This window comes from Scyliorhinus canicula, chromosome 13 (assembly GCF_902713615.1).
Source record: "Scyliorhinus canicula chromosome 13, sScyCan1.1, whole genome shotgun sequence".
NCBI classification, from domain to species: domain Eukaryota; kingdom Metazoa; phylum Chordata; class Chondrichthyes; order Carcharhiniformes; family Scyliorhinidae; genus Scyliorhinus; species Scyliorhinus canicula.
The window spans coordinates 49564304-49590406 of NC_052158.1; the positions used below are offsets into that span (position 1 = coordinate 49564304).

The window sequence follows — 26103 nt, forward strand, 5'->3', positions numbered from 1 at the left end:
AGAATAACCCTTAACTGCTACCTTTACCTTTCTCCCTCTGTGTACCCGAACAGACACCTACTTGTGACAATAAAGATTAAATTAAAAACACAGGTAAGGACGTCAGATTTCCTTCCCGAAAGGACATTAATGAATCTGATGGGTTTTTATGGCAATCGACAAAGGTGTAATGGTCACCATGACTGGACTAGCTTTTAAATCCACATTAGAAATTGAATTTAAATTTCACCAACTGCTGTGGGGTGTTCTGAATCCAAGTCCTCAGAGCATTAACACAGGTACCTGGCATTATTAATCTAGTGGCTACACGACTGCCACCTCTGAATTAGAGTCTGTTCCACAACAAGCACCAGCCTGCAATTTCCCTGTGTGGTGATCAGCTACAAGTCCTTTCTTTTTCCTCACTTGACTATCACACACCCTCTATTTCCAGCAGGGACACTGGATAGTGACCCAGAGCAGACAATGTAGCAACTTTCTTTCCTCCACCCATACCCCATCTTCCCACTGTGAGGATAGTGGAAAAACCAGGTGGACAGACCATAAAACGGTCTACCAATACACTATGAGCTTGTGTTCTACTAGTGAAGACCAATTTTATCCTTCAAGTTAGTGTTTAATATAAAATTTAATGGAGATTTTGACATTTCTTCACTTATTTTCCCAAATTTGAAGAAAACACACTGGGCAGGAAGTGCAAGACGCTAAGGAAAATATTGCTTCCTTGATTGAAGGATTCTTCCTGGGAAATTAGATACAGTGCACTTAGACTGCACATCCCAAATTCAACTCTCACACACAAAACAATCAAATCCAACCCCAGGCTTCTTGAAAAGGCCGAGGCCTTAACGTAAAATCATTAAAGAAGACATTGAAATACCCCGATAATTCCCCTTCACCTCATATTCAGCAATGACCCATCACCAAAACTCAGCCTGTAAATCAGAAGGGAAATGCTTCCAATAAACACCCTCAATATCCAACACACAGCCAATCAAACAGCTCAGCACAAAGCACCGAGTAAACAGGTCTGTGAGCTGGATCTTCTCACACAGCATAAGGGGCATTTCCACAGCTGATTGCCCACAGGATAGTCAGACTGCCTGAACATTAGTGTGGATATTGTGCAATGTAATGATTGTAAATTCTGCTCCTTCACTCACCATCTCCTGACTTGGTTTTGAGTCCCTACAGGAAGTGAAGCAGCTGTGGTAGAGGAAGAGGAGAGAATGGGCAGAGTGGGTGGGCTCTCTGATTGACGTCTCTCACAGACAATCCAAATATTTCTGCAGTAACAGGAGTTTCCTGAAGTTTGGGAAACTGACCGGGGAAACGGAGGCGACTTTGAGCAGCAGATCAGGTGGGGATTTAAACTTGTCATTGTCCCATCTGAATAAAACCTCACTTTGACAGAGATTTCTAGTGTGGCAATAGCATTCCTCATCCTCGTGGCTTTCAAACTTGCATCAGTGTGGGTGGGATGTGTAGCCTTAGGTGTGTTTCACACGAGATCAGAAAAGGAAGGCAGTGGTAGGATGAGCACGTGCTCAGGAGAGAGGGACACTGGAGAGAGAGAGAGGGAGGCCTGAAACGGTTGAACGGAAAAGAGTGCATGAGGAGTTTGAGTCAGTGTTTGGGGAGAGACTGTTACCGAGGGAGTGGCCACAGTGACTTGTAGAGTTACGCTGTCACTCGCTGTAAACTGTGCTTGGGGACTTTCCTTGACTCGGAGATTAACAGCACGGTACCACAAGTGATTAGCACTGTGGCTTCACAGCGCCAGGGTCCCAGGTTCGATTCCCTGCTGTGTCACTGTCTGCGGAGTCTGCACATTCTCCCCATGTCTGCGTGGGTTTCCTCCGGTTTCCCACAGTCCAAAGACGTGCTGGTTAGGTGGATTGGCCATGATAAATTGCCCTTAGTGTCCACAAAAGGTTCGGAGGGGTTATTGGGTTTCGGGGATAAGGTGGGTGAGGGCTTAAGTGGGTCGGTGCAGACTCGATGGGCCGAATGGCCCTCTGCACTGCATGTTCTGTGTTCTATGTTGTTCCCACCTATTTTCTGTACCTTAAGATGGAAGTCTCACTCCTTTTCTTGTCCCTTTCTCTCTCTCTTTTATCTCATTTTCCAACCTCATCACTGCCATTTCTCTCTGTCTTTGCTGCAGTTCTATTTCTATTCTTTTTAATGACCGTTGCTCTAACTGGAACCAAACTCTCTCCACCTCAATTCCCCCCCCCCGAAGACATCACTGAGTCTACACTAGCTTGTCGGCTCCTCTGTACTCCTCCCACCTCCATCAAATTTAACTGTTTAACCTTCTTAGCTCTAGCTGGTATACCCAGTTTTAATTTCCCTGCTAATTCGACTGGCGGGTCTTTACGAAGCTCTTCCAAATAAACCAGAGCAAATTTAATGTCTCTTTTTAATTCATGCTGTAACCCAAATTTGCCGTATTCATCTAACTTTTCAAATCCCGGACGAGCCCCCAATTTATGTTACAACACCCTGGGTTAGGGTACAGTCAATTCCAGTCCCTCAAGCCCCTGAGTCCCAACACAAGTGAATTAACTAACAATTGGTATATAGTTTTTGAGATCTTTGACCCTTGACTGTTCCAGTGACTTACAGGCACCAGGTTTGTGTAAGTGAAATGCAATGTAAGTGAAACACAACAACTGTTTATTTATAACAATAGAGTGAAGGCATGCAATAATTATACTGGAATAATGGACATCCAATCTACTATCCTCCCTTTTACCATCCCACTCTCTACCCAAACACATACAAGATGGAAACACAGGAAAGGGTGAGGGTAAAAATGATGTCGGGACTGGATGTCCTGCAACGTTTGATGCCTAAACAGTGTGCCTCTACTCTCAGATCGTTGGCACCATAGAGGTAGCTGTCAATAATCAAACAGTAAAGAGCAGGACTTCACCACTGAGGACCCTGTCATGGAAGGAGAGTGTCTGGATGATTGGAGAATAGCTGAGCACAACCTCCGTAATGTTGCTGGCAGTGATGTGGGGTCTAGGGGATCCTCATCTGGCCAGAAGTGAGTGTGCACAGGGAAGTTTGCCAGCACAACTGGCTCACTGGATGGCCATCTGACAGAAGGCAGGACAGTCATAGTAAGAGTAGGGGAGGCTTAGGAGATATGATGGTCCTGGGATGGAAGACCTAACTGATCGTCAGTCTCTCTCCTCCAATTCCTCCCAGAAACAAAAGTGATTGCTGATGTTGAACCCATGGAGACTGCATCACATGTGCAGGGTGCTGCCACGTACCCTCAATACCCTGCTGCCCATCAGGCCGAGGAGGGGACCAGAAGTGGAATCCAGCAACGTGCCAAGGTATACAGGAATCGTTGGTCCTTCAATGAGCTCACGGGCAGATTATCCAACAGAAGACTGCGTCTCAACAGAGAGACAGTGCAATACCTGTGCCATGCCCTCGTGGACATAGCACCCTGTGGAGGAGGAGGACACCTGCTCCCGGTGGCTGTGAAGGTCACTGCAGCCTTAAATTTCACTGAATCATTCCAGGACTTGAGTGGAGACCTGTGTGGCATTTCGCAGTCATCAACCCGCAAACACATCCGCAAGTTGATGTCTGGTTTGTATGTTTGGTAATGTGACTACATCACCTTCGACATGGACCAGGCCAAGATGCTCGGGCTGCAGGATTCACCACCATTGCAGAAATGCCCTTGGTCCAGGGTGAGCACCAGGGCATCAGGGAGTGCCCTGTATTAACAGGACGGGGTTTCACTCCTGAACCTTCAGATCATGTGCGACCACCACCTTAGGATCATGCACGTGTGTGCCCTCTATCCTGGAGTGTGTATGACAGCTACATCCTGGGCACTCCAAGATACCTGGTGTCTTCAAGGACCACTCCAGATGGCAGGTCAGCTCATGGGGCACAAGGATACCCGCAGAGGTCATGGCTGATGATGCCTGTGCAGAGGCCTGAGACCGATACAATGAGGCGCACCCTGCCACACATGCTATCATTGAGTGGTGCATCGGGTTGGTCAAAATCTTGTTCCATCACCTGGACAGCACGGTGGCACAGTGGTTAGCACTGCTGCCTCAGTGTCAGGGACCTGGGTTCAATTTACGCCTTGGGTGACTGCCAATGTGGAGTTTTTCACTATCTCCCGTGTCAGCACACTCAAACCCATCCTTATTATGGTGTTTGCATCGGGGGCTTTTGATCTTGGACCATGAGGGGTTGGGGGGAGGGTAAAGATTAACATGACAGGATTCACCTGTATCAGATGAGAAATATCTTAATGGTGAACATTTTAATGAAACAGATTGCCATTCCCTCCAGCAACAGATAGTGACCTAACCAATGCCCACCCTCACTCTTCTTGATCCTCCATGGTCTATTTCTCTGATTAGGTGTGTCCCCAGGATGCATAACTGAGATGGAGACAGCTTGCTGCCTTACCTCCCTGTGGCCTTTGATGCTTTTGGCGGTCATCCTCTGGAAGACCTAGAGCCAAAGCTGACTTACTGATGTCACAGGCGGCATCGTGCCACCCTGTTCTGCTTACTGCCTTTTAGATGCTTCAGTGTCAGGAGGGGCGGGATTCTGAAGAAAGAAGAACAAAGAACAATGCAGCACAGGAACAGCCCATCAGCCCTCCAAGCCTGCCCCGACCATGGGACCTATCTAAACTAAAACCCTATGCATTTACGGAGTCCGCATCCTTCTATTCCCAGCCTATTCATATATTTGTCTAGATGCCCTCTAAATGCCTCTATCGTACCTGCTCCCACCACCTCCCCAGGCAGTACGTTCCATATATTTACTGCCTCTGTGAAAAAAACTTGCCTTAGTCTTAGTAAAACCTTAGTCTCCCTGGTGGAAGGCCCTGGGATAGGCTCCTGCGCTTACTGCGCTGGAGTGAGCTCCAAAGCTGGAGTGAGCTCCAGAAGCCTCTGAGTCATCTGGCGCTGCCAGTCCTGCAGGCTCCCCATTGTCTGCACTGTGGTGTCGACGCCCTCAGCTATGGTCCTCAATGACTGGGCCACGCTCTGGAGTTCCTTGACAATGTCCAGCTGTGTCTGGGACATTTTCCTCAGTGACTGATGAGGCCCTCAGTCACGGTCGTCATGGACTGAGCCATAACTTGGACAACACCACACAAGACACAGATGATGTGCTCCAGATTTTCCACTGTGGTTGCCACTGTAGCAGTATTGGCCTGAATGCCATGCAATTCGCAACATGTGCCTGAAGGCTTTGGGATTCCTCCAACTAGCCTTGCAGTTGTTGAGATATTGCTGACTCCCCCTCCTGAATGTCACTGCTGTGTCCTATCATCTGCATCAGCTCTGGGAGAACCTTGTCCAGAGGCTCGACATCTGGCTGGGACCCAGCTAAGTCCTGGGATCCAGCAGACCTTCGACTGCTGGCTCCCTTGGATATTCCTGCCTCCACCTGATGTGCCTCAGCAGCTGTGTGGTGCTCACCAGATAGTGCCCCCGAAGCCTATCAGCTAGTGTCGACCACCAAGATGTGTGTCTCTGCGCTGTTGGAAGCTGTGGGTGATAGCTGTGACACATTGCTGGTGTTCTCAGAGCTTTCCTCTGAAGTGGTCTCTTAGTTGGCATGGAGGTTACAACCTCAAATGGCCCGGCCTCATCAGAAGGTGATCCTGTGAGATAATAGACGTGGTGAGTGAGAAGGAAGGACCATTTTATGGGACATCAATAACTCACTTGAGACAGTTATCTGGATGAAGGGATAATGGATTCTCACCTGTGTGGCACAGGTCAACCTCGCTGTTGGTCACTGTTCTCTCCTTGGGCAACCCCTCAATCTCCAGTGACCTTTCCTCAGGGGGTGAGGACTCGTATCTCTGGCATCTGCCCTTCATCTTCATTCTTTTTCTCTTTTATGGGCTATCTTCTCCTGCGGGGCCAAAGAGGGCATTGTGAGCCATGCGCCTGATGGATCAGGGGTTCTATAGCTGGTGGCAGGTCTGGGCAATGCACCAAGAGATGAAGGGTTTGTGATGGCGAGTACCGGGAGTGGGGGGGATGGTGTTCCTGAGGAACAAGCTTGGAGATCAGATGTTGGGAGTGTGCGAGATGTCAGCAAGTGGCTTAGGTGGGTGGGTGGGGGGGGGGGGGGGGATGCCTGCATTCACTGCAGCTGCCACTGCCTCCCAGGTGGCATTGCTGACCCTGCTGCTGCTTCTTCGAGGAACAAGGTGCCTGCCCCACGTCTCATCCAAGGCATCGAGAAGCAAGGTGTAGGTCTCCTTGCTACCATCCTTGTGTCTTGACTGGGATTGCTGAGGGAGCGTTTAAAAGCAGCTCCTGCTTGTTAGCAGCTGAGGTGCGAATCAAATGCCAAGGGAGTCAGACATAGAAAAACATAGAACATAGAAAAATACAGCACAGAACAGGCCCTTTGGCCCACGATGTTGTGCCGAACTTTTGTCCTAGATTAAGAACAAATTAATCTACACCCCATCATTCTACCGTAATCCATGTACCTATCCAATAGCCGCTTGAAGGTCCCTAATATATCCGTCTCAACTACTTCCACAGGCAATGCATTCCATGCCCCCACTACTCTCTGAGTAAAGAATCTATCTCCGACATCCCCCCTATATCTTCCACCATTCACCTTAAATCTATGTCCCCTTGTAATGGTTTGTTCCACCCAGGGAAAAAGTCTCTGACTATCTATTCCCCTGATCATCTTTTAAACCTCTATCAAGTCGCCCCTCACCTTCTCCGTTCTAACGCGATGGCGAAGATTCGGTAGGGGTGCGGTTTTTTGCACTAAGCATGGGTGAATACAGGTCTTGATCTCACCAAACAAGTTGGTGCAAATCAGCCCGCCAAATGTAATTGTAAATGTAAAAGATCGAGGTGCCATTTTTAAAGGGTGCCGCAAACTCAGTGAGCTGGATGGTCCCCTCCCCTTCTCAGTGTGCACACTCTGCTATGGAGTGGCTGAGGGTACCCCCATTTTAGACCTTTCCCCAGCCCCCCCATTTCAGACCCTACCATTTCAGGACCCTACCCTTCACTCTCCCAACTTTTATGGCACCTCTTCATAACACCCCCTCTTCACACCCCCTTATTCATGGGTATGGCCCCATCAAGCCCGACCATTGGCAGTGCCAATCCAGCATCCTGGCATTGACAGCCTGGCACCCAGGCATTGCCCCAGCAACCCTGGCAATGTGAGGCTTGCAGGTGCCAGTGGTATTGCCCTGCATTGTTCCTGACCACCTGGGGAGCTTCAATGGCCTCCGAGAACGTGGAGTGGCCATCATGCTTGGTTTTGCTTTTGGAGACCAGTGCTAATCGCCACCCGTTGTGACCTTGCCAGTGCAGCCAGTGGGTGACTCTTAGGTACTGTGAGACCATGGCCTCAAATGGTCTGTGCATATTGAAAAAAATATGGGCTGGATTCTCCGGTCCCCAGCCGTGGTTTTCTGGTGGCGGGATTCTATTTTCCCGTCACTTGTTAATGGGTTTTCCCATTGAAGCCGGCCCACACCGACGGAAAACCCATAGGTGGGGTGCATTGCCGCGAGAAAAGAAAATCCTGAAGGCTGGAGAATGCAGGCTGTGATCCAGATCCCCCGGGCGCCCACTGGTCAGGTGACTCATGCGTAGATTTGCGCCCGGTGCAAAGCCCAATTTAGGCCTCTCCCATGATGCTCCTGGCGCAACAGGATGGCAAAAACATACCCAAGAATTCCATACAAAATACTGGCAAATCACCAGGTAACACTGAGGATAAGGATGATGGAGGAATTAGTAGAGGAATGAGGATTTTAATCAGCTGATAAAAGTATTTTAAAAGAATGCCACTGTGAATAGTGATTGCTCCTGGAGATAGTAGGGTGGACAGATGTCGTGTGTCCACCATGGCCAGTATCACAATGTGGGAATAGAACAATCTAATTGGGATATAGTTAGGGTAGATAGGAAGAAACCTTTCTCTTTAGTAGAGGGGTCAATAACCAGGGGCATTGATTTAAGGTAATGGGCAGGTGATTTAGAGGGGACTTGAGGAAAAACATTTCCTCTCAGAGAGTGCACTCACTGCCTGAAAAGGTGTTAGAGGTGAGAACCTTCACAACATTTAAGAAGTATTTAGATCAGCACTTGAAACACCATAGCAGACAAGGCTACTGACCAAGTGCTGGAACATGGGAGAAGAGTAGATAGACTGATGGCCAGCATAGGCACCAGGGGCTGAAGGGCCTATTTCTGAGCTGTAAAACTCTCTGATTCTCTGAATTCCAGGCCTCACCCTGGTCATTCTTTTATTTCTCACATAAGAGTAAAAAGCCTTGGGGTTTTCCTTGATCCGACCCGCCAAGGACTTCTAATGGCCCCTCCTAGCTCTCCTGAAGCCCTTTTTTTTTTTAGCTCATTCCTTGCTACCTTGTAACCCTCAAGCGACCCAACTGAAACTTGTTTTCTCATCCTTACATGCTCTTCCATTTTCCTCTTGACAAGGCATTCAACCTCTTTTGTGAAGCCTGGTTCCCTCACATGACCATTTCCTCCCTGCCTGACAGGGACATACCTATCAAGGACACACAGTATTTGTTCCTTGAACAAGCTCCACTTTTCATTTGTGCCTTTCCCTGACTGTTTCTGTTCCCATCTTATGCTCCCTAAATCTTGCCTCATCACATCATAATTAACTCTCCCCCAATTATAAACCATGCCCTGCCATATGAGAGGGATAGGCCCTCTCCATTGCAATAGCGAAAGACACCGAATTGTGGTCACTATCTCCAAAGTGCCCTCCCACAAACAAATCTTAACACTTGGCCCGGTTCATTACACAGTACCAAATCCAATCCCTCTTGTCGGCCTATCCACATATTGTGTCAGGAAACTCTCCTGCACACACTGTACAAAAACTGCCCCATCCGGACTGTTCGACCTATAGAGGTTCCAATCAGTATTTGGAAAGTTAAATTGACCCATGACAACTACCCTGAGACCTCTACACCTATCCATAATCTGTTTTGCAATTTCTTCCTCCGCATCTCTATTACTATTTGGAGGCCTATAGAAAACTCCTAACAATGTGACCGCTCCTTTCCTATTTCTAACTTCGGCCCATATTACCTCAGTAGGCAGATCCCCTTTCAACTTCCTTTCTGCAGCCGTTAAACTATCCTTGATTAACAATGCTACTCCTCCACCTGTTTTACCACCTTCCCTACTCTAACTGAAACATCTATACCACGGAAGTTCCAACAACCATTCCTGTCCCTGTTCTAACCATGTCTCCGTAATGGCCATAACATCGTAGTCCCAAGTACCAATCAACGCTCCAAGTTCACCTACCTTATTCTGGATGCTCCTTGCATTGAAGTAGACACTCTTCAACCCACCTTTCTGTCTGCCGGTACACCCCTGAGATCTTGATACCCTCCTACGTACCTCTACTTTCAACACTGGCTTTTGGACTACAGCCCCCCCCGAGCCGTAGCAAATTTCCCTCCCAGGATATTAGTGCCCCTCTGGTTCAGGTGCAAACCGACCTGTCTGTGCAGGTCCCACCTTCCCCGGAATGTGCTTCAATTATCCAAGGAACTGAAACTGAAGCAGGTAATGAAGCAGGGATGGCCCTCATCACCCTGAGTAACAGTTAGACTGTATGTGGGAAAATAAACATTCCCTAAATTAAAGGATGGTTGTCTTTGCTCTTCCAATGACTTGACATTCTCCAGTGTGACCCTGAGGTCAGACAGACAGTATTCAACACCAGGTAGTGCCTGAGAAACACGGTTTGTGGGGACAGTGAAGTATTATTTAGAACCACCTCCTGCTGCAATATTTTGTAACACCTGGACAAACTCAATGTGGATCACGCCATGGTCAGGGGCAGGTTACAGAGCAGCTGATTGTCCTGAGTGTTGTGTCCCACACTCACTAAGCGTGACACCAGGAATCTTTCCCTTGTTCACGTAACTGGGCAGCACGTCAGCACAGTGGTTAGCACTATGGCTTCACAGCGGCAGGATCCCAGGTTCGATTCCTGGCTTGGGTCACTGTGCGGGGTCTGCACATTCTCCCGTGTCTGTGGGTTTCCTTCGAGTCTCCGGTTTCCTCTCACAAGTCCCGAGAGACGTGCTGTTTGGTGACTTGGACATTCTGAATTCTACCTCTGTGTACCCGAACAGGCGACGGAATGTGGCTACTGGCGGCTTTTCACAGTAACTTCATTGCAGTGTTATTTGGGCAGCACGGTAGCATTGTGGATAGCACAATTCCTTCACAGCTCCAGGGTCCCAGGTTCGATTCTGGCTTGGGTCACTGTCTGTGCGGAGTCTGCACATCCTCCCCGTGTGTCCGTGGGTTTCCTCCGGGTGAACAAAGAGAACAAAGAAAATTACAGCACAGGAACAGGCCCTTCGGCCCTCCCAGCCTGCGCCGATCCGGATCCTTTATCTAAACCTGTCTCCTATTTTCCAAGGTCTACTTCCCTCTGTTGCCGCCCGTTCATATACCTGTCTAGATGCCTCTTAAATGATGCTATCGTGCCCGCCTCTACCACCTCCGCGTTCCAGGCACCCACCACCCTCTGCGTAAAAAAACTTTCCACGCACATCTCCCTTAAACTTTCCTCCTCTCACCTTGAAATCGTGACCCCTTGTAACTGACACCCCCACTCTTGGAAAAAGCTTGTTGCTATCCACCCTGTCCATACCTCTCATAATTTTGCATACCTCAATCAGGTCCTCCCTCAACCTCCGTCTTTCCAACGAAAACAATCCTAATTTACTCAACCTCTCTTCAAAGCTAGCACCATCCAGACCAGGCAATATCCTGGTGAACCTCCTCTGCACCCTCTCCAAAGCATCCACATCCTTCTGGTAATGTGGCGACCAGAACTGCACGCAGTATTCCAAATGTAGCCTAACCAAAGTCCTATATAACTGTAACATGACCTGCCAACTCTTGTACTCAATACCCCGTCCGATGAAGGCAAGCATGCTGTATGCCTTCTTGACCACTCTATCAACCTGCGTTGCCACCTTCAGGGTACAATAGACCTGAACTCCCAGATCTCTCTGTACATCAATTTTCCCCAGGACCCTTCCATTGACCATATAGTCCGCTCTTGAATTTGATCTTCCAAAATGCATCACCTCGCATTTGCCTGGATTGAACTCCATCTGCCATTTCTCTGCCCAACTCTCCAATCTATCTATATTTTGTTGTATTCTCTGACAGTCCTCCTCGCCATCTGCAACTCCACCAATCTTAGTATCATCTGCAAACTTGCTAATCAGACCACCTATACCTTCCTCCAGGTCATTTATGTATATTACAAACAACAGTGGTCCGAGCACGGATCCCTGTGGAACACCACTAGTCACCCTTCTCCATTTTGAGACACTCCCTTCCACCACTACTCTCTGTCTCCTGTTGCCCAGCCAGTTCTTTATCCATCCAGCTAGTACACCCTGAACCCCATACGACTTCACTTTTGCCATCAACCTGCAATGGGAAAACTTATCAAACGCCTTACTAAAGTCCATGTATATGACATCTACAGCCACTTCCTCATCAATTAACTTTGTCACTTCCTCAAAGAATTCTATTAGGTTTGTAAGACATGACCTTCCTTGCACAAAACCATGCTGCCTATCACTGATAAGTCTATTTTCTTCCAGATGTGACCGGGTGCTCCGGTTTCCTCCCACAGTCCAAAGATGTGTTGGGTGGATTGGCTATGATAAATTGCCCTTAGTGTCCAAAATTGCCCTTAGTGTTGGGTGGGGTTACTGGGTTATGGGGATAGGGTGGAGGTGTTGACCTTGGGTAGGGTGCTCTTTCGAAGAGCCGGTGCAGACTCGATGGGCCGAGTGGCCTCCTTCTGCATTGTAAATTCTCTGATTAATGTCAGCCTACTTGTGACAATAAAGATGATTATTATTATCAGTGAGAAGTAATAGGTGGGATCTTATCCAGTTGGAAACAGTGGGGTGGACGGAAGCAGGTAAGGAACCTGTTTGATTCAGTCAGGGATTTTACTGTTGGCTTTTCACCCAGGCACTAGTTCAACATCCTGTGTTGCCAGCCCATCAGAGAGGGCGGGCAGGGTCAGATTTGGAATCTGCCAGAGGATGCTCAGAATTACATGTCAGCTGGTTCCTGACATCTGCAGCATCTGGACAACATCTGACCCTGGCAGAGGTCAGAATGTCTGAACTGGAATCTGATTCCTGAGGATTCAGCAATCACAGGAATAGAGAGGAGAAACCGGGAAAGGTGTCCAGCCAGATCTCGGAAACTTAGCCGGCGATCCTACTGTGGATAAGAGGAATGGGTCAGCCCTTCAATCCAAGCAGTTGTGGATGGAAGTGGGGAGGGAGTGAACAGCTGAAGTGGCGTCCCTCAAACCCAGTGACAGCTCCCCCTGGGTGGGGGGGGGGGGGGGGGGGGGGGGGGAGAGGAATAGGGGGTGGGTGGGAAAATGGGTGCTCATAATTTTCTGCATTATCTCTTTACAGAAGCAGAGAGTGGCAAAGAACTGGCACGGCGGGTTCCGCAGTGACAGACACCCTGAGCATACTGGGAATATGCTCCCATCAGGTCCATTGATGACACTTGATAAACAAATCTCCCTCAGATAATTGGGAAAGCATCCCTGAGACATTGCTGTTGATCAGGTGTTATTGCACAGAGCAGTCCAATCACTCAGTCACTGACTCCAGACTCTTTGTTTCCAAGTAGATGAGGTGAGGTTTGGAAATTAAAACATTGAACAATAAAGAGGACAATCCAATTTATGAATAGTCCCACCAAACAGTACTTTACAGGGAAATATTTCTCCAGTTCACAATCTGGAGATGAAGCCTGAAACCTGAACAGGAAAAGATGTTTCAAATCCCACCTTGTTGGCTTTGTTTATGGAATGGGAAATCATATCATAGAATCCCTACAGTGCAGAAGAAGGTCATTTGGCCAATCGAGACTGCACCGACTCTTTGAAATAGCATCCTACCCATGCCTGCTCCCTCGCCCCATCCCCACAACCCCACCCAATTCATAGAATTTACAGTGCAGAAGGAGGCCATTCGGCCTATCGAGTCTGCACCGGCTCTTGGAAAGAGCACCCTACCCAAGGTCAACATCTCCACCCTATCCCCATAACCCCACCCAACAATTCTTGGACAAGGGTAATTTAGCATGGCCAATCCACCTAACCTGCACATCTTTGGACTGCGGGAGGAAACCCACGCTGATGTGCAAACTCCACACAGACATATCAGGAATGTTGTCAACATTAGGAATAGGACAACATCTAAACTATGAAGAGGGTGGGATCATGGAATGAGGACGAGAGCTGGTGGTCACACAGGTAATTCACCGTTTTAACCATCTGCTGGTAGAGATTAATCATCTTGCGCAAGTCAAGGAGACACAGCCGGAGTAAGGCTGTGGGAATTGCAACTTGGTAATTTGGTGCAGTGAGGTAATTCGGTGCAGAGTGAGAGAAGGTGCTTTTTAACCCTGGTAAGTGACTGGGAAGTAGTTTTTCTTTTCATTGTCTAATTTATTTATTTTTATTTTGAAATTTGTAATGAACAAATTTCAGCACGGTCAGCACGGTAGCATGGTGGTTAGCATAAATGCTTCACAGCTCCAGGGTCCCAGGTTCGATTCCCGGCTGGGTCACTGTCTGTGCGGAGTCTGCATGTTCTCCCCGTGTGTGCGTGGGTTTCCTCCGGGTGCTCCGGTTTCCTCCCACAGTCCAAAGATGTGCGGGTTAGGTGGATTGGCCATGCTAAATTGCCCGTAGTGTCCTAAAAAGTAAGGTTAAGGGGGGGGTTGTTGGGTTACGGGTATAGGCTGGATACGTGGGTTTGAGTAGGGTGATCATTGCTCGGCACAACATCGAGGGCCGGAGGGCCTGTTCTGTGCTGTACTGTTCTATCTAACTCCAATTGGCTTTATTGGTTGGCCAATTGGAGTATGAGCTCCCTCAATGATAGCTCATTGAGGGGGGCTATATAAGCACCTGTGTAGGCTTTGTGACCCAGTCTTAAGTTGACTGGACTGCTAGCAGCACTGTTCGTAGCTGCTCCTGTAATATCATTATTGTAAATACATGTTGGTGTGGTAACGGAACTCCTGCCTCCCGTGGATTACTACAAAATTGTAGCTGTATAAGTTTACCTAAGGTTTAAGACATGGCAGGAGATCCCAGACCTGTGTCATGCTCCTCATGTGCGATGTGGGAGCTCAGGGACAGGTCCACTGTCCCTGGCTCTTTCGCGTGCAGGACGTGTGTTCAGTTGCAGCTCCTGTTAGACCACTTGACGGCTCTGGAGCTGCGGATGGACTCACTTTGGAGCATCCGCGATGCTGAGGAGGTCGTGGATAGCACGTTTAGCAAGTTGGTCACACCGCAGGTAAAAGTTACTGAGGGAGATAGCAAATGGGTGACCACAAGACAGAGCAAGAGTAGGAAGGCAGTGCAGGTGTCCTCTGCGGTCATCTCCCTGAAAAACTGATATACCGCTTTGGATACTGTTGGGGGAGATGGCTCACCAGGGGAAGGCAGTAGCAGCCAGGTTCATGGCACCGTGGCTGGCTCTGCTGTGCAGCAGGGCAGGAAGAAAAATGGCAGGGCTATAGTGATCGGGGACTCGATCGTAAGGGGAATAGACAGGCGGTTCTGTGGATGCAATCGAGACTCCAGGTTGGTATGTTGCTTCCCTGGTGCAAGGGTCAAGGATTTCTCGGAGCGGCTGCAGGACATTCTGGGGGGGGGGGAGGGTGAACAGCCAGCTGTCGTGGTGCACATAGGCACCAACGATATAGGTAAAAAATGGGATGAGGTCCGACAAGCTGAATTCAGGGAGTTAGGAGTTAATCTAAAAAGTAGGACCTAAAAGGTAGAAATCTCAGGATTGCTACCAGTGCCACAAGCTAGTCAGAGTAGATAGATAGGATGAATACGTGGCTCGAGAGATGGTGCAAGAGGGAGGGATTCAAATTCCTGGGGCATTGGGACCGGTTCTGGGGGAGGTGGGACCAGTACAAACCGGACGGTCTGCACCCGGGCAGAACTGGAACCGATGTCCTAGATGTTTGCTAGAGCTGTTGGGGAGGGTTTAAACTAATGTGACAGGGGGATGGGAACCGATGCAGGAAGTTGGAAGGTAGTAAAACAGGGACAGAAGCAAAAGGAAGTAAGGGGGAAAGTGCAAGGCAGAGAAGACATAGTCAAAAATCAAAAAGGGTGACAGTACAAGGTACAGTGACTGAGGGGAGCTCAGTGAATAGGCCCAGTAATACTAAAAGGAATAAAACTGGAGATGTTAAGATTCAAAACAGAGGTAAAAAAAATCAACATAAGTGTACTTTACCTGAATGCTCGTAGTATTCGGAATAAAGTAAATGAGTTGATGGCGCAAATCATCGTGAATGACTATGATTTAGTTGCCATTACTGAAACATGGTTAAAGGATGGTGACGACTGGGAGTTAAATATCCGAGGGTATCAAACTATTCGGAAGGACAGAGTGGATGATAAGGGAGGTGGTGTAGCTCTGTTATTTAAGGATGACATCCGGGCAATAGTAAGGGATGACATCGGTGCTCTGGAGGATAAGGTTGAATCCATTTGGGTGGAAATCAGGAATAGTAAGGCGAAAAAGTAACTGATAGGAGTAGACTATCGGCCACCAAATAGTAACGTTATGGTGGGGCAGGCACTAAACAAAGAAATAACTGATGCATATAGAAATGGTACAGCAGTTATCATGGGGGATTTTAATCTACATGTCGATTGGTTTAACCAGGTCGGTCAAGGCAACCTTGAGGAGGAGTTTATAGAATGTATCCGCGATAGTTTCCTAGAACAGTATGTAATGGAACCTACGAGGGAACAAGCGGTCCTAGATCTTGTCCTGTGTAATGAGATAGGATTGATTCATGATCTCATAGTTAGGGATCCTCTCGGAAGGAGCGACCACAATATGGTGGACTTTAAAATAGAGATGGAGGGTGAGAAAGTAAAATCAAATACTAGTGTTTTGTGTTTAAACAAAGGAGATTACAATGGGATGAGAGAAGAACTAGCTAAGGTAGACTGGGAGAAAAGACTTTATGGTGGAACAGTTGAGGAACAGTGGAGAACCTTCCAAACGATTTTTCACAGTGCTCAACAAAGGTTTATACTAATAAAAAGGAAGGACGGTAGAAAGAGGGAAAATCGACCGTGGATATCTAAGGAAATAAGGGAGAGTATCAAATTGAAGGAAAAAGCATACAAAGTGGCAAAGATTGGTGGGAGACTAGAGGACTGGGAAATCTTTAGGGGGCAACAGAAAGCTACCAAAAAGGTAAGATAGAGTATGAGAGTAAACTTGCTCAGAATATAAAAACAGACAGTAAAAGTTTTTACAAATATATAAAACATAAACGAGTGGCTACGGTAAATATTGGTCCTTTAGGATGAGAAGGGAGTTTTAATAATGGGAGATGAGGAAATGGCTGAGGAACTGAACAGGTTTTTTGGGCCTGTCTTCACAGTGGAAGACACAAATAACATGCCAGTTACTGATAGAAATGAGGCTATGACAGGTGAGGACCTTGAGAGGATTGTTATCACTAAAGAGGTAGTGAAGGGCAAGCTAATGGTGCTAAAGGTAGACAAGTCTCCTGGGCCTGATGGAATGCATCCCTGAGTGCTAAAAGAGATGGCTAGGGAAATTGCAGATGCACTAGTGACGATTTACCAAAATTCACTAGACTCTGGGGTGGTCCCGGTGGATTGGAAATTAGCAAACGTGATACCCCTGTTTAACAAAGGAGGTCGGCAGAGAGCAGGGTATTATAGGCCAGTGAGCTTAACTTCGGTAGTAGGGAAGGAATCTATCATTAAGGAAGAAATAAAGAGGCATCAGGATAGAAATTGCCCCATTGGGCAGACGCAGCATGGGTTCATAAAGGGAAGGTCGTGCCTAACTAATTTAGTGGAATTTTTTGAGGACATTACCAGTGCAGTAGATAACGGGGAGCCAATGGATGTGGTATATCTGGATTTCCAGAAAGCCTTTGACAAGGTGCCACACAAAAGGTTGCTGCATAAGATAAAGATGCATGGCATTAAGGGTAAAGTAGTAGCATGGATAGAGGATTGGTTAATTAATAAAAAGCAAAGAGTGGGGATTAATGGGTGTTTCTCTGGTTGGCAATCAGTAGCTAGTGGTATCCCTCAGGGATCCGTGTTTGGCCCACAATTGTTCACAATTTACATAGATGATTTGGAGTTGGGGACCAAGGGCAATGTGTCCAAGTTTGCAGAAGACACTAAGATGAGTGGTAATGCGAAAAGTGCAGAGGATACTGGAAGTCTGCAGAGGGATTTGGATAGTTTAAGTGAATGGTCTAGGGTCTGGCAGCTGGAATACAATGTTGACAAATGTGAGGTTATCCATTTTGGTAGGAATAACAGCAAACGGGATTATTTAAACGATAAAATATTATAGCATGTTGCTGTGCAGAAAGGACCTGGGTGTGCTAGTGCATGAGTCACAGAAAGTTGGTTTACAGGTGCAACAGGTGATTAAGAAGGCAAATGGAATTTTGTCCTTCATTGCTAGAGGGATGGAGTTTAAGACTAGGGAGGTTATGTTGCAATTGTATAAGGTGTCAGTGAGGCCACACCTGGAGTATTGTGTTCAGTTTTGGTCTCCTTACTTGAGAAAGGACGTACTGGCACTGGAGGGTGTGCAGAAGAGATTCACTAGGTTAACCCCAGAGCTGAAGGGGTTGGATTATGAGGAGAGGTTGAGTAGACTGGGACTGTACTCGTTGGAATTTAGAAGGATGAGGGGGGATCTTATAGAAACATTCAAAATTATGAAGGGAATAGATAGGATAGATGCGGGCAGGTTGTTTCCACTGGCGGGTGAAAGCAGAACTAGGGGACATAGCCTCAAAATAAGGGGAAGTAGATTTAGGACTGAGTTTAGGAGGAACTTCTTCACCCAAAGGGTTGTTAATCTATGGTATTCCTTGCCCAGTGAAGCAGTTGAGGCTCCTTCATTAAATGTTTTTAAAGTAAAGATGGATAGTTTTTTGAAGAATAAAGGGATTAAGGGTTATGGTGTTCGGGCTGGAAAGTGGAGCTGAGTCCACAAAAGATCAGCCATGATCTCATTGAATGGTGGAGCAGGCTCGAGGGGCCAGATGGCCTACTCCTGCTCCTAGTTCTTATATTGTTATGGGCTGACATTATTGGGAATGCTACCACCTTTTGAAAGACCTCTTTTCATTTCAATCACCATTTGAACCAGCCCCTTCGGAAAGACCTGGATGACTCTGGCTGTAACACTAGCTCCTCGAGCTACTCTTTGGAACTTCCTGGCAGAAGAGTATCTTTATTGTCCCATCTTTATTGTCCAGTTTTTGGTCGTTCAGACTGTTGATTATGGTCAGTAGCTTCACCATTGCTTCTTCCTCATTATCTTTCTCCTTGAAATCAGTTCCACATACAGGGATCGTACTCATTGTCTGACTGATAGGCCCCATCTCAATCATGTTCTGAAGCAGTTCATACGATCTTGGAGTGTGAATAGTTGAGCGGGATTCTCCAATAATGGGGCTATGTCCCCACGGCCGAGTGAAAAGCGGCACCAACCACTCTGGTGTCAACGGTCCCCTATAAAGGGGAATTCTCCCCTTGCTAGGGGTCTAGGACGGTGCCGGAGTGGTCCCCGCAGCTCCAGCCAGCGCCGAACGACGCCGCGAGTTCGCGAATGCGTGGACTGGCAGGCATGATTCCGCGTATGTGTGCTGCGGCCGGTGTGATTCTGCGCACATGCTACGGCCGGCTGATTCCATGCATGTGCAGGCCGTTCCCTTCTCCGCACCGGTCCCTGGGGAATACGGCGGAGCCCTACAGTGGCCCGGTGTAGAGGAGCATAGGCCCCCTCAGAACCAGCCCGCCCAACAATCAGTAGGCCCCGATCGCGGGCCAGGCCACTGTGGGGGACCCCGGAGTTGGTTCCCCCCCATCCCACCTCCAGGACGGCTCCCGCAGACGCACCTTCCAGGTTCCGCCATGTGGGACCTGAGTAACCCACACTGGCGGAACTCAGCTGAAACCGGCGGCCACTACACCCGTTGGGGCCCAGAGAATCGCTTTCAATGGCCCCCGACCGGCGCGGTGGGAATCCCGCGGGCACCCGAGAATTTGCGGGGATAGAATCGGGAAGCTGGATTTGGGGGCGATTCTTGCGTCCTCCCGGGGATTCTCCGACCCGGCGCGGGGTCGGAAAATCTCCGCCGTTATGTTTAATTTGGCCCATTCAATCTTGTCTGCAATCCAGCTTATCCTTCAATATCACCCATGGCAAGAGGTTTGTGAATGAAGGTCTTTGAATGATTCAGATTGATCGATATATTCTCTATTACCACTGGAGGCATAGTACCATGTACCAAGGGCGGCACAGTAACACAGTGGTTTGCACTGTTGCTTCACAGCACCAGAGACCCGGGTTCAATTCTTGACTTTGGTCACTGTTTGTGCGGAGTCTGAACTTTCACCCCGTGCTTGAGTGGGTTTCCTCTGGGTGCTCCGGTTTCAAAGAACAAAGAACAATGCAGCACAGGAACAGGCCCTTAGACCCTCTAAGCCTTTACCGGTCACGATACCAACCTTGGCCAAATCATTCAGAACATACTTGTGCCGTATTCCTCTATACCCATTTTTTCCATGTATTTGTCAAGATGCCTTTTGAACGCCGTTAATGTATCTGTTTTCACAACCTCCCCTGGCAACACATTCCATGTACTCACCACCTTCTGCCTCGCACATCTCCTCTAAAATTTGCCTCAAGGACCTTAAACCTATGCCCCCTGTTGACTAACCCCTCCACCCTGGGAAAGTGCCTGACCATCCACTTTATCCATGCCTCTCATAATCTTGTAGACCTATATCAGGTTACCCCTCAACCTTCGTCATTCTAATGAAAAAATTCTGACTCTATTCAGCCTCTCCACATAGCTAACATCCTGCAGACTAGACAACATCTGGTAAACCTCCTCTGCACCCGCACCAAAGCCTCCACATCCTTCTGGTAGTGTGGTGACCAGAAATATGCGCAATCTTCCAAGTGCTGCCGTACCAAGGTTCTATACAACTGTAGCATGACTTGCCAGTTTTTATACTCGATGCCCTGTCCAATGAAGGCAAGTATTTCCTTCCACAAGACCCAAAAGCCGTGCTTTTTAGGTGAACTGGAGATTTTGACAGTAATGTCATTGCAGTGTTAATATAAGCTTACTTGTGAAACTAATAAAGATTATTATTATTATTATCAATAAACATTATTGGCCTTTTGGAGGTAGCCAGGGCACTGAAAGTACTTCCTTCAGCTCGGTTATAATGAATAATCCACTTTATCTCTGAACACTTTCACTCGCGTTTCACGTGTCTGACCTGTTGATGCATCCATGATTGTAGACGGAATTGTAAACTTGGAATGTTTCTTTAAATATACAATCTTTTGTGTTGACTGCTGGTATCAACAATTATTTTCCCAAAGTTTAAATTTCTCCACACCTTCCATAGCGATGATCATCTGGTCCCTTCCTGTGTAACCTGCACAAGAAAATATTCTTGCTTTAGCTACATTTTGCTTAAAATCAAATGCTTCTGCTCTGAATATGTCTGTGCAGATTAAACAAGTTCCTCTCCCAGCCACTTACCATCCTGACTTGGAAATATATCGGCTGTTCCTTCACTGTCGCTGGGTCAAAATCTTGGAACTCCCTCCCTCACAGCACTGTGAGTGTACCGACACCTCACAGACTGCAGCAGTTCAAGAAGGCAGCTCATCACCACCTTCTCCATGGCAACTAATCTCTAGCCAGTGATACCCATGTCCTATGAATTATTTAAAAAAATTAAACAAGGTGTCGATGCGTTTGAACTGGATGTTAAATCTATCTCATTGACCAAAACTTTAGTTGCCTCTCTTAATATCACATTCAATCTTGATGCTAATAAGATCAATATTTTGGCTTGATGTCCTTTTTTCCAGATGCGATATTTATCCAGTTACGGCTGCGGTATAAATGTTAGCTATTAAGGGTCAAGTGTTTTTGTGTCGGTGTTCTCATTTAGGAATCATTGCACCAGAGGTGGGAAATTAAACTCCTGGTGACGGACTAAACATTTCCTGCCTGCTGCTGCACAGAATTTCAACCATTTGTCAGTTCAGTGAAAAGTTAGAATCACTGGTGAATTCTTGTTTTTTTTTCCAATTCAAGACAAATCTAGTGGGCGAGAGTCAGAGATACTGATAAAGATGACAAAGAGGAGGGTGGACTGAGATAGAGAGAGAAAGTGAGGCAGGGTCAGTCAGACGAAACCAGAAAAACAGAAAGGTCAGGAAGGGAAGACAAAGAAAGAGTAGGAGAGCGATGCAGGGAGAGAGAGAGAGAGAGAGAGAGATAAACGCAATTTTATAAGGCCACGGTGAGTCCACACCGAATTCGTAGAAACAAAAACTTACTTTATTTTATAACTGCTATTATGTACAGCTGCAGTCGCTCCTTCCTGGGTCTTCACTCGTCGGTGCCTTAGTGGCTATACATAGCCAGATATTGTTAGAGGTCTCCGCCCCCTTATAAGGGGAGCTCTGCAAGGCCTAAGGGGTAGTTAATCATTCCCACCCCGTAAGATCCGTGTGGGTTATAGTATAGAAATATACTGACTGCAGTGTGACCATCCATGAGATGCACTACAGAAACTGACAAAGGCTCTTTCACAAACTAGTTTGAAACCAACAACTGCTATCATCTAGGACAAGGACATAGGGACACCACCATCTGGATGCTGGATGTTCCCCTCCAAGCCACTTATCCTCCTGACTTGGTGGGGCGGCACGGCAGCACAATGGTTAGCACTGTTGCTTCACAGCGTCAGGGACCCAAGTTCGATTCCCGGCTTGGGTCACTGTCTGTCTGGAGTCTGCATGTTCTCCCCATGTCTGTGTGGGTTTCCTCCAGGCGCTCCAGTTTCCTCCCACAAGTCCCAAAAAATGTGCTTGTCAGGTAAATTTACATTCCGAATTCTCCCTCGGTGTACCTGAATAGGTGTTGGAGTGTGGCGACCCAGGGATTTTCACAGTGACTTCATTGCAGTGTTAATGTAAGCCTATTTGCGACATTAATAAAGGTTATTATAAATATATCCATGACCCTTCACTGTTGGTTCAATATCCTGGAACTCCCGCCTGAACAGCACTCAGTACATGCACCTAAGGGACTGCAACAATTCAACAAGACAGCTCACCACCACCATCTCAAGGGTAATTAGAGATGGGTAATGATTGCTGGCCTTGCCAGCAACAGCCACATCCCTTTAATAAATAAAAAATACACACTCACAGACACACACAGTCAGCGGTACAGAAAGAGGAGAGATAGAGACAGAGGCTCAAATGCAGACAGATTGAAAGAGACAGAGGAGTTGGAACAACGATAAAGGGCTGGATTCTCCGCTGTCGGGATTTTCCTTTGCGCCGGTAGCCCGGGGTTTACCGACGGTGTGGGTCTGCCCACAGTAGGAAACCCCATTGGCCGGCTGGCGAGATGGAGAATCCCGGGGGCCCACCGCACGGGACGGAGAATCCTGCCCATTGAGAGAGAAACAGAAATGAAGATCCACACATAGATAGTCAGAGGTACAGAAAGGAGAGATAGAGACAAAGACACAAAAACACAGTGAGAGAAAAGCAGTCAGAGGACGTCATTGGAAAAACAAGAGATAGGAGAGAGAGAGAGAGGGACATGGCCAGGCACACAGAAAAAAGGGAAAGCATGCAGAGTGAGGGAGAGTGACAGAGAAAGAGTTGGGGACAAGAGAGATGGACAGAAAAAAGAGGGAAAAACACTGGGTGATCGTGCAGACTAACAGAGCTATGCGGAAAAAACATCAAAATATGGGCAGACAGAGAGAAAGAAACAATGAGAGATAAAGCCAGAGGAGTGACACAGAGAGTGAAGGGTGAGGGGGGAAACAAAGGACTTAGAGAATGACAGAGAGGGAAGGAGAGAGAGATGTGTTACTGCATTCTTTTCCCTTCCTCCAGGTGATGGATGATATGGGGATCTCAGAGAATCTGGATCACCGGAATAAGTTAATGGGGACCTTCTCCACCCTCTTCAACAAAGAGGAGCTGAGTGACATCAAGCTTGTGGTGAACAGGAAGCTCATCCTGAAAGCCCACAGGTTCATCTTGACGGTGCACAGTGATGTCTTCAAGTCCATGTTGGATACCAAGCGTTGGACTGATTCTAAAGACCACAATGTTCATCTCACTGAGGAAGAGAACTGTCTTTCCCACTTCCAGGACTTCTTGCGGTATCTCTACAGCGGGACTGTCAGCCTCAGCACCGAGAATGTGCTTCCTCTTCACATTCTGTCCGAAAAGTACAACATCCAGGAGTTGAAAGAAAGCAGCCAGAGTTTCATGTTGGCTAATGTGGCCTCCCCGGGCACTTGTAACCAAGCCATCACTTGGCACAAATACGCTAAGCTGGTTGGCCTTGGCCAACTAGAAGAGGAATGCCTCAGGTATATAACCTGGAACATCAGCACTGTAATTGAGTCGCCAGATTGGATGTTGCTGGAACCACACCAACTCTCTGCACTCCTCCAAATGTCTGACATGGTGGTGGAAGATGAAGTGGTCCTTTTCCAAGCTCTGGTGAGGTGGTTATCCCTGCATCCCAGCCACACTGAAGAAATGTTATCCCATGTCAGATACCCAATGATGCCTCCCGAGAAGCTGTTTGACTTGCTGGTGCCAGGAAGACTGCCTAAGGACATCAGTTCCTACCTACTGCGGGAGAGCCTGCTGGTCTACCAAGCTCACGTTTTGCCAATGGAAGCTCTTGGCCAACGCAATGACATTAGTGCCACCCCTTTCATCATGAGGATTTACACTTCCCAAAGTTACAGCCAACCCTGGGACATTTTGAGATATCAGATGATGAATAAAGATACTCTCGGAAGATCTCTATCCACCAGACATTTTCACCTCAAGACTCAATGGAATGTCACCTATAGCCCAAAAGGTCAGCAGCATTATGACTACAGGTATGGAGCTTATAATTCGGTTGCGTGTGAAGATGACTTTGCAACTCTAACTGTTCGGCTGACAACTTGTGAACCAGCTGACCAGAGCCACTCTCACAGGATGAGCATAGTGCTTTACCACTGTGTCAATGGTCAGTGGTTTGCGTGCGACGTGAAGACCCTCGAGGTCCCCCACAAAGAAAACGCCACGATCAAAGATCTGATCCCACTGTCAGAGCGGGACAAGTACATCAGTGACGACACCATGAAGCTGCATCTGATTGGTCAGACCATCTGGCATAAACATGAGTAGATGCAGTGAGAGCATTGTATACAATTCTTGGGCTTTCGAAAGGACGGGGTGGGGGTCAGTTCTGAGGAGAGACTGGAGAAGTTAGTAAAGTTAATGTTGTTTTTCTTAACACAGAAAAAGTTATAGGATCCAAATCCCCCCCACCCCCCAAATGGACATCTATTAAATGTACAACTCCTAAAGCTTCATAGAACATAGAACAGTACAGCCCAGAACAGGCCCTTCGGCCCTCGATGTTGTGCCGAGCAATGATCACCCTACTCAAACCCACGTATCCCCCCTATACCCGTAACCCAACAACCCCCCCTTAACCTTACTTTTTAGGACACTATGGGCAATTTAGCATGGCCAATCCACCTAACCCGCACATCTTTGGACTGTGGGAGGAAACCGGAGCACCCGGAGGAAACCCACGCACACACGGGGAGGACGTGCAGACTCCGCACAGACAGTGACCCAGCCGGGAACCGAACCTGGGACCCTGGAGCTGTGAAGCATTTATGCTAACCACCATGCTACCGTGCTGCAGTATTCATGGACATAAATACTGCAAACAGGCCAAACCTCAACTCTACTGTAAGGGATTAATCTTCAAAACATGTTGATACTGAAACCAAGACACTAGGATATTACCTTCGCAAAGACAATGCAATTAAAGAAACTGAGAGACCATCAGAGCTGATAGTCCCGGATAACAGACATTCAACAAACAATATCGACAACCGCTAAGGAAGAATGGACTTTATCACACACACATCAACATGGTCGCCAGAGACATCACACTTGCATTGGTGACCATTGTTTCAATTAATAGAACCATAGAATTCCTACAGTCCAGGAGGCCATTCGGCCCATCAAGTCTGCATCCACCCTCTGAAAGAGCACCCTACATAGGCACACTCCCCCACCCTAACTCTGTAGCCCCACCTAACCGGTGCATCTTTGGACACATAGGGGCAATTTAGCATGGCCAATCCACCCAACTTGCACATTTTCAGACTGTTGGAGGAAACCAGAGTGCAAACCCCAGCCAGCTAAGGACGGAATTGAACCTGGGTCCCTGCCGCTGTGAGGTAGCAGTGCTAACCACTGTGCCACTGCACTGCTCCAAAGAATCAGTCATGGAAACAACATTGTGATGAATGGATTTGTCTGGACCAAGGTAGGAACCAGGCTATGAGATTAAAGAGGTGCCAAGCAATGATCGTCCAAACAGACTGTCTCCAGGAAACAGTTTTGATATTTTCAATAACATTTTGTAATAAAAAAGCAAAGACTGTAGGGTGTGACACCGCAGTCACCAAGGAGAGTCAGGAATAGTCACCCCAATTTGTGATGACCAACCATGTGGGGATGTGTAAGTATCATTGAGATCTGAGGGATAGTAGAGTTTAAGGATAGTTTAAAGGTGGCAACTAAACAAGAGGGGTTTGACTTGAGGTTTGGACAGCATCATGGTGTTTTGTCTGTGGTTTTTCATGGAGACTTTGATTGAGAAGTTATTGTTTCGAGGTTTGTGTGGCATTATAATCATTTAAAACTCGTGTTAGAAATCAAGAGTATTTTTTCTGTCAGTCGAAACGTTTGTGGTTCAGCCGAACATCATGGGCGCGAATCTCCGACCCCACGCCGGGCCGAAGAATCGGCGGGGGGCCACACGA

General features: G+C 47.5%; 1 protein-coding gene across 2 annotated transcripts; it reads left to right on the forward strand.

The window, feature by feature from the left end:
• The first annotated feature begins 1169 nt into the window (after positions 1-1169).
• LOC119976581 (BTB/POZ domain-containing protein 17-like) lies at positions 1170-24741 on the forward strand. Of its 2 annotated transcripts, none has more exons than XM_038817181.1 (2): positions 1170-1360; positions 23141-24741. In XM_038817181.1, exon 2 carries the CDS (start codon positions 23144-23146, stop codon positions 24440-24442), a length of 1299 nt encoding a protein of 432 aa, XP_038673109.1. In that variant the 5' UTR covers positions 1170-1360; positions 23141-23143; the 3' UTR covers positions 24443-24741. The 2 variants fall into 2 exon arrangements, with proteins under 2 accessions (XP_038673109.1, XP_038673110.1); XM_038817182.1 differs by lacking the exon at positions 1170-1360 and adding an exon at positions 13317-13383.
• Positions 24742-26103: the final 1362 nt, after the last annotated feature.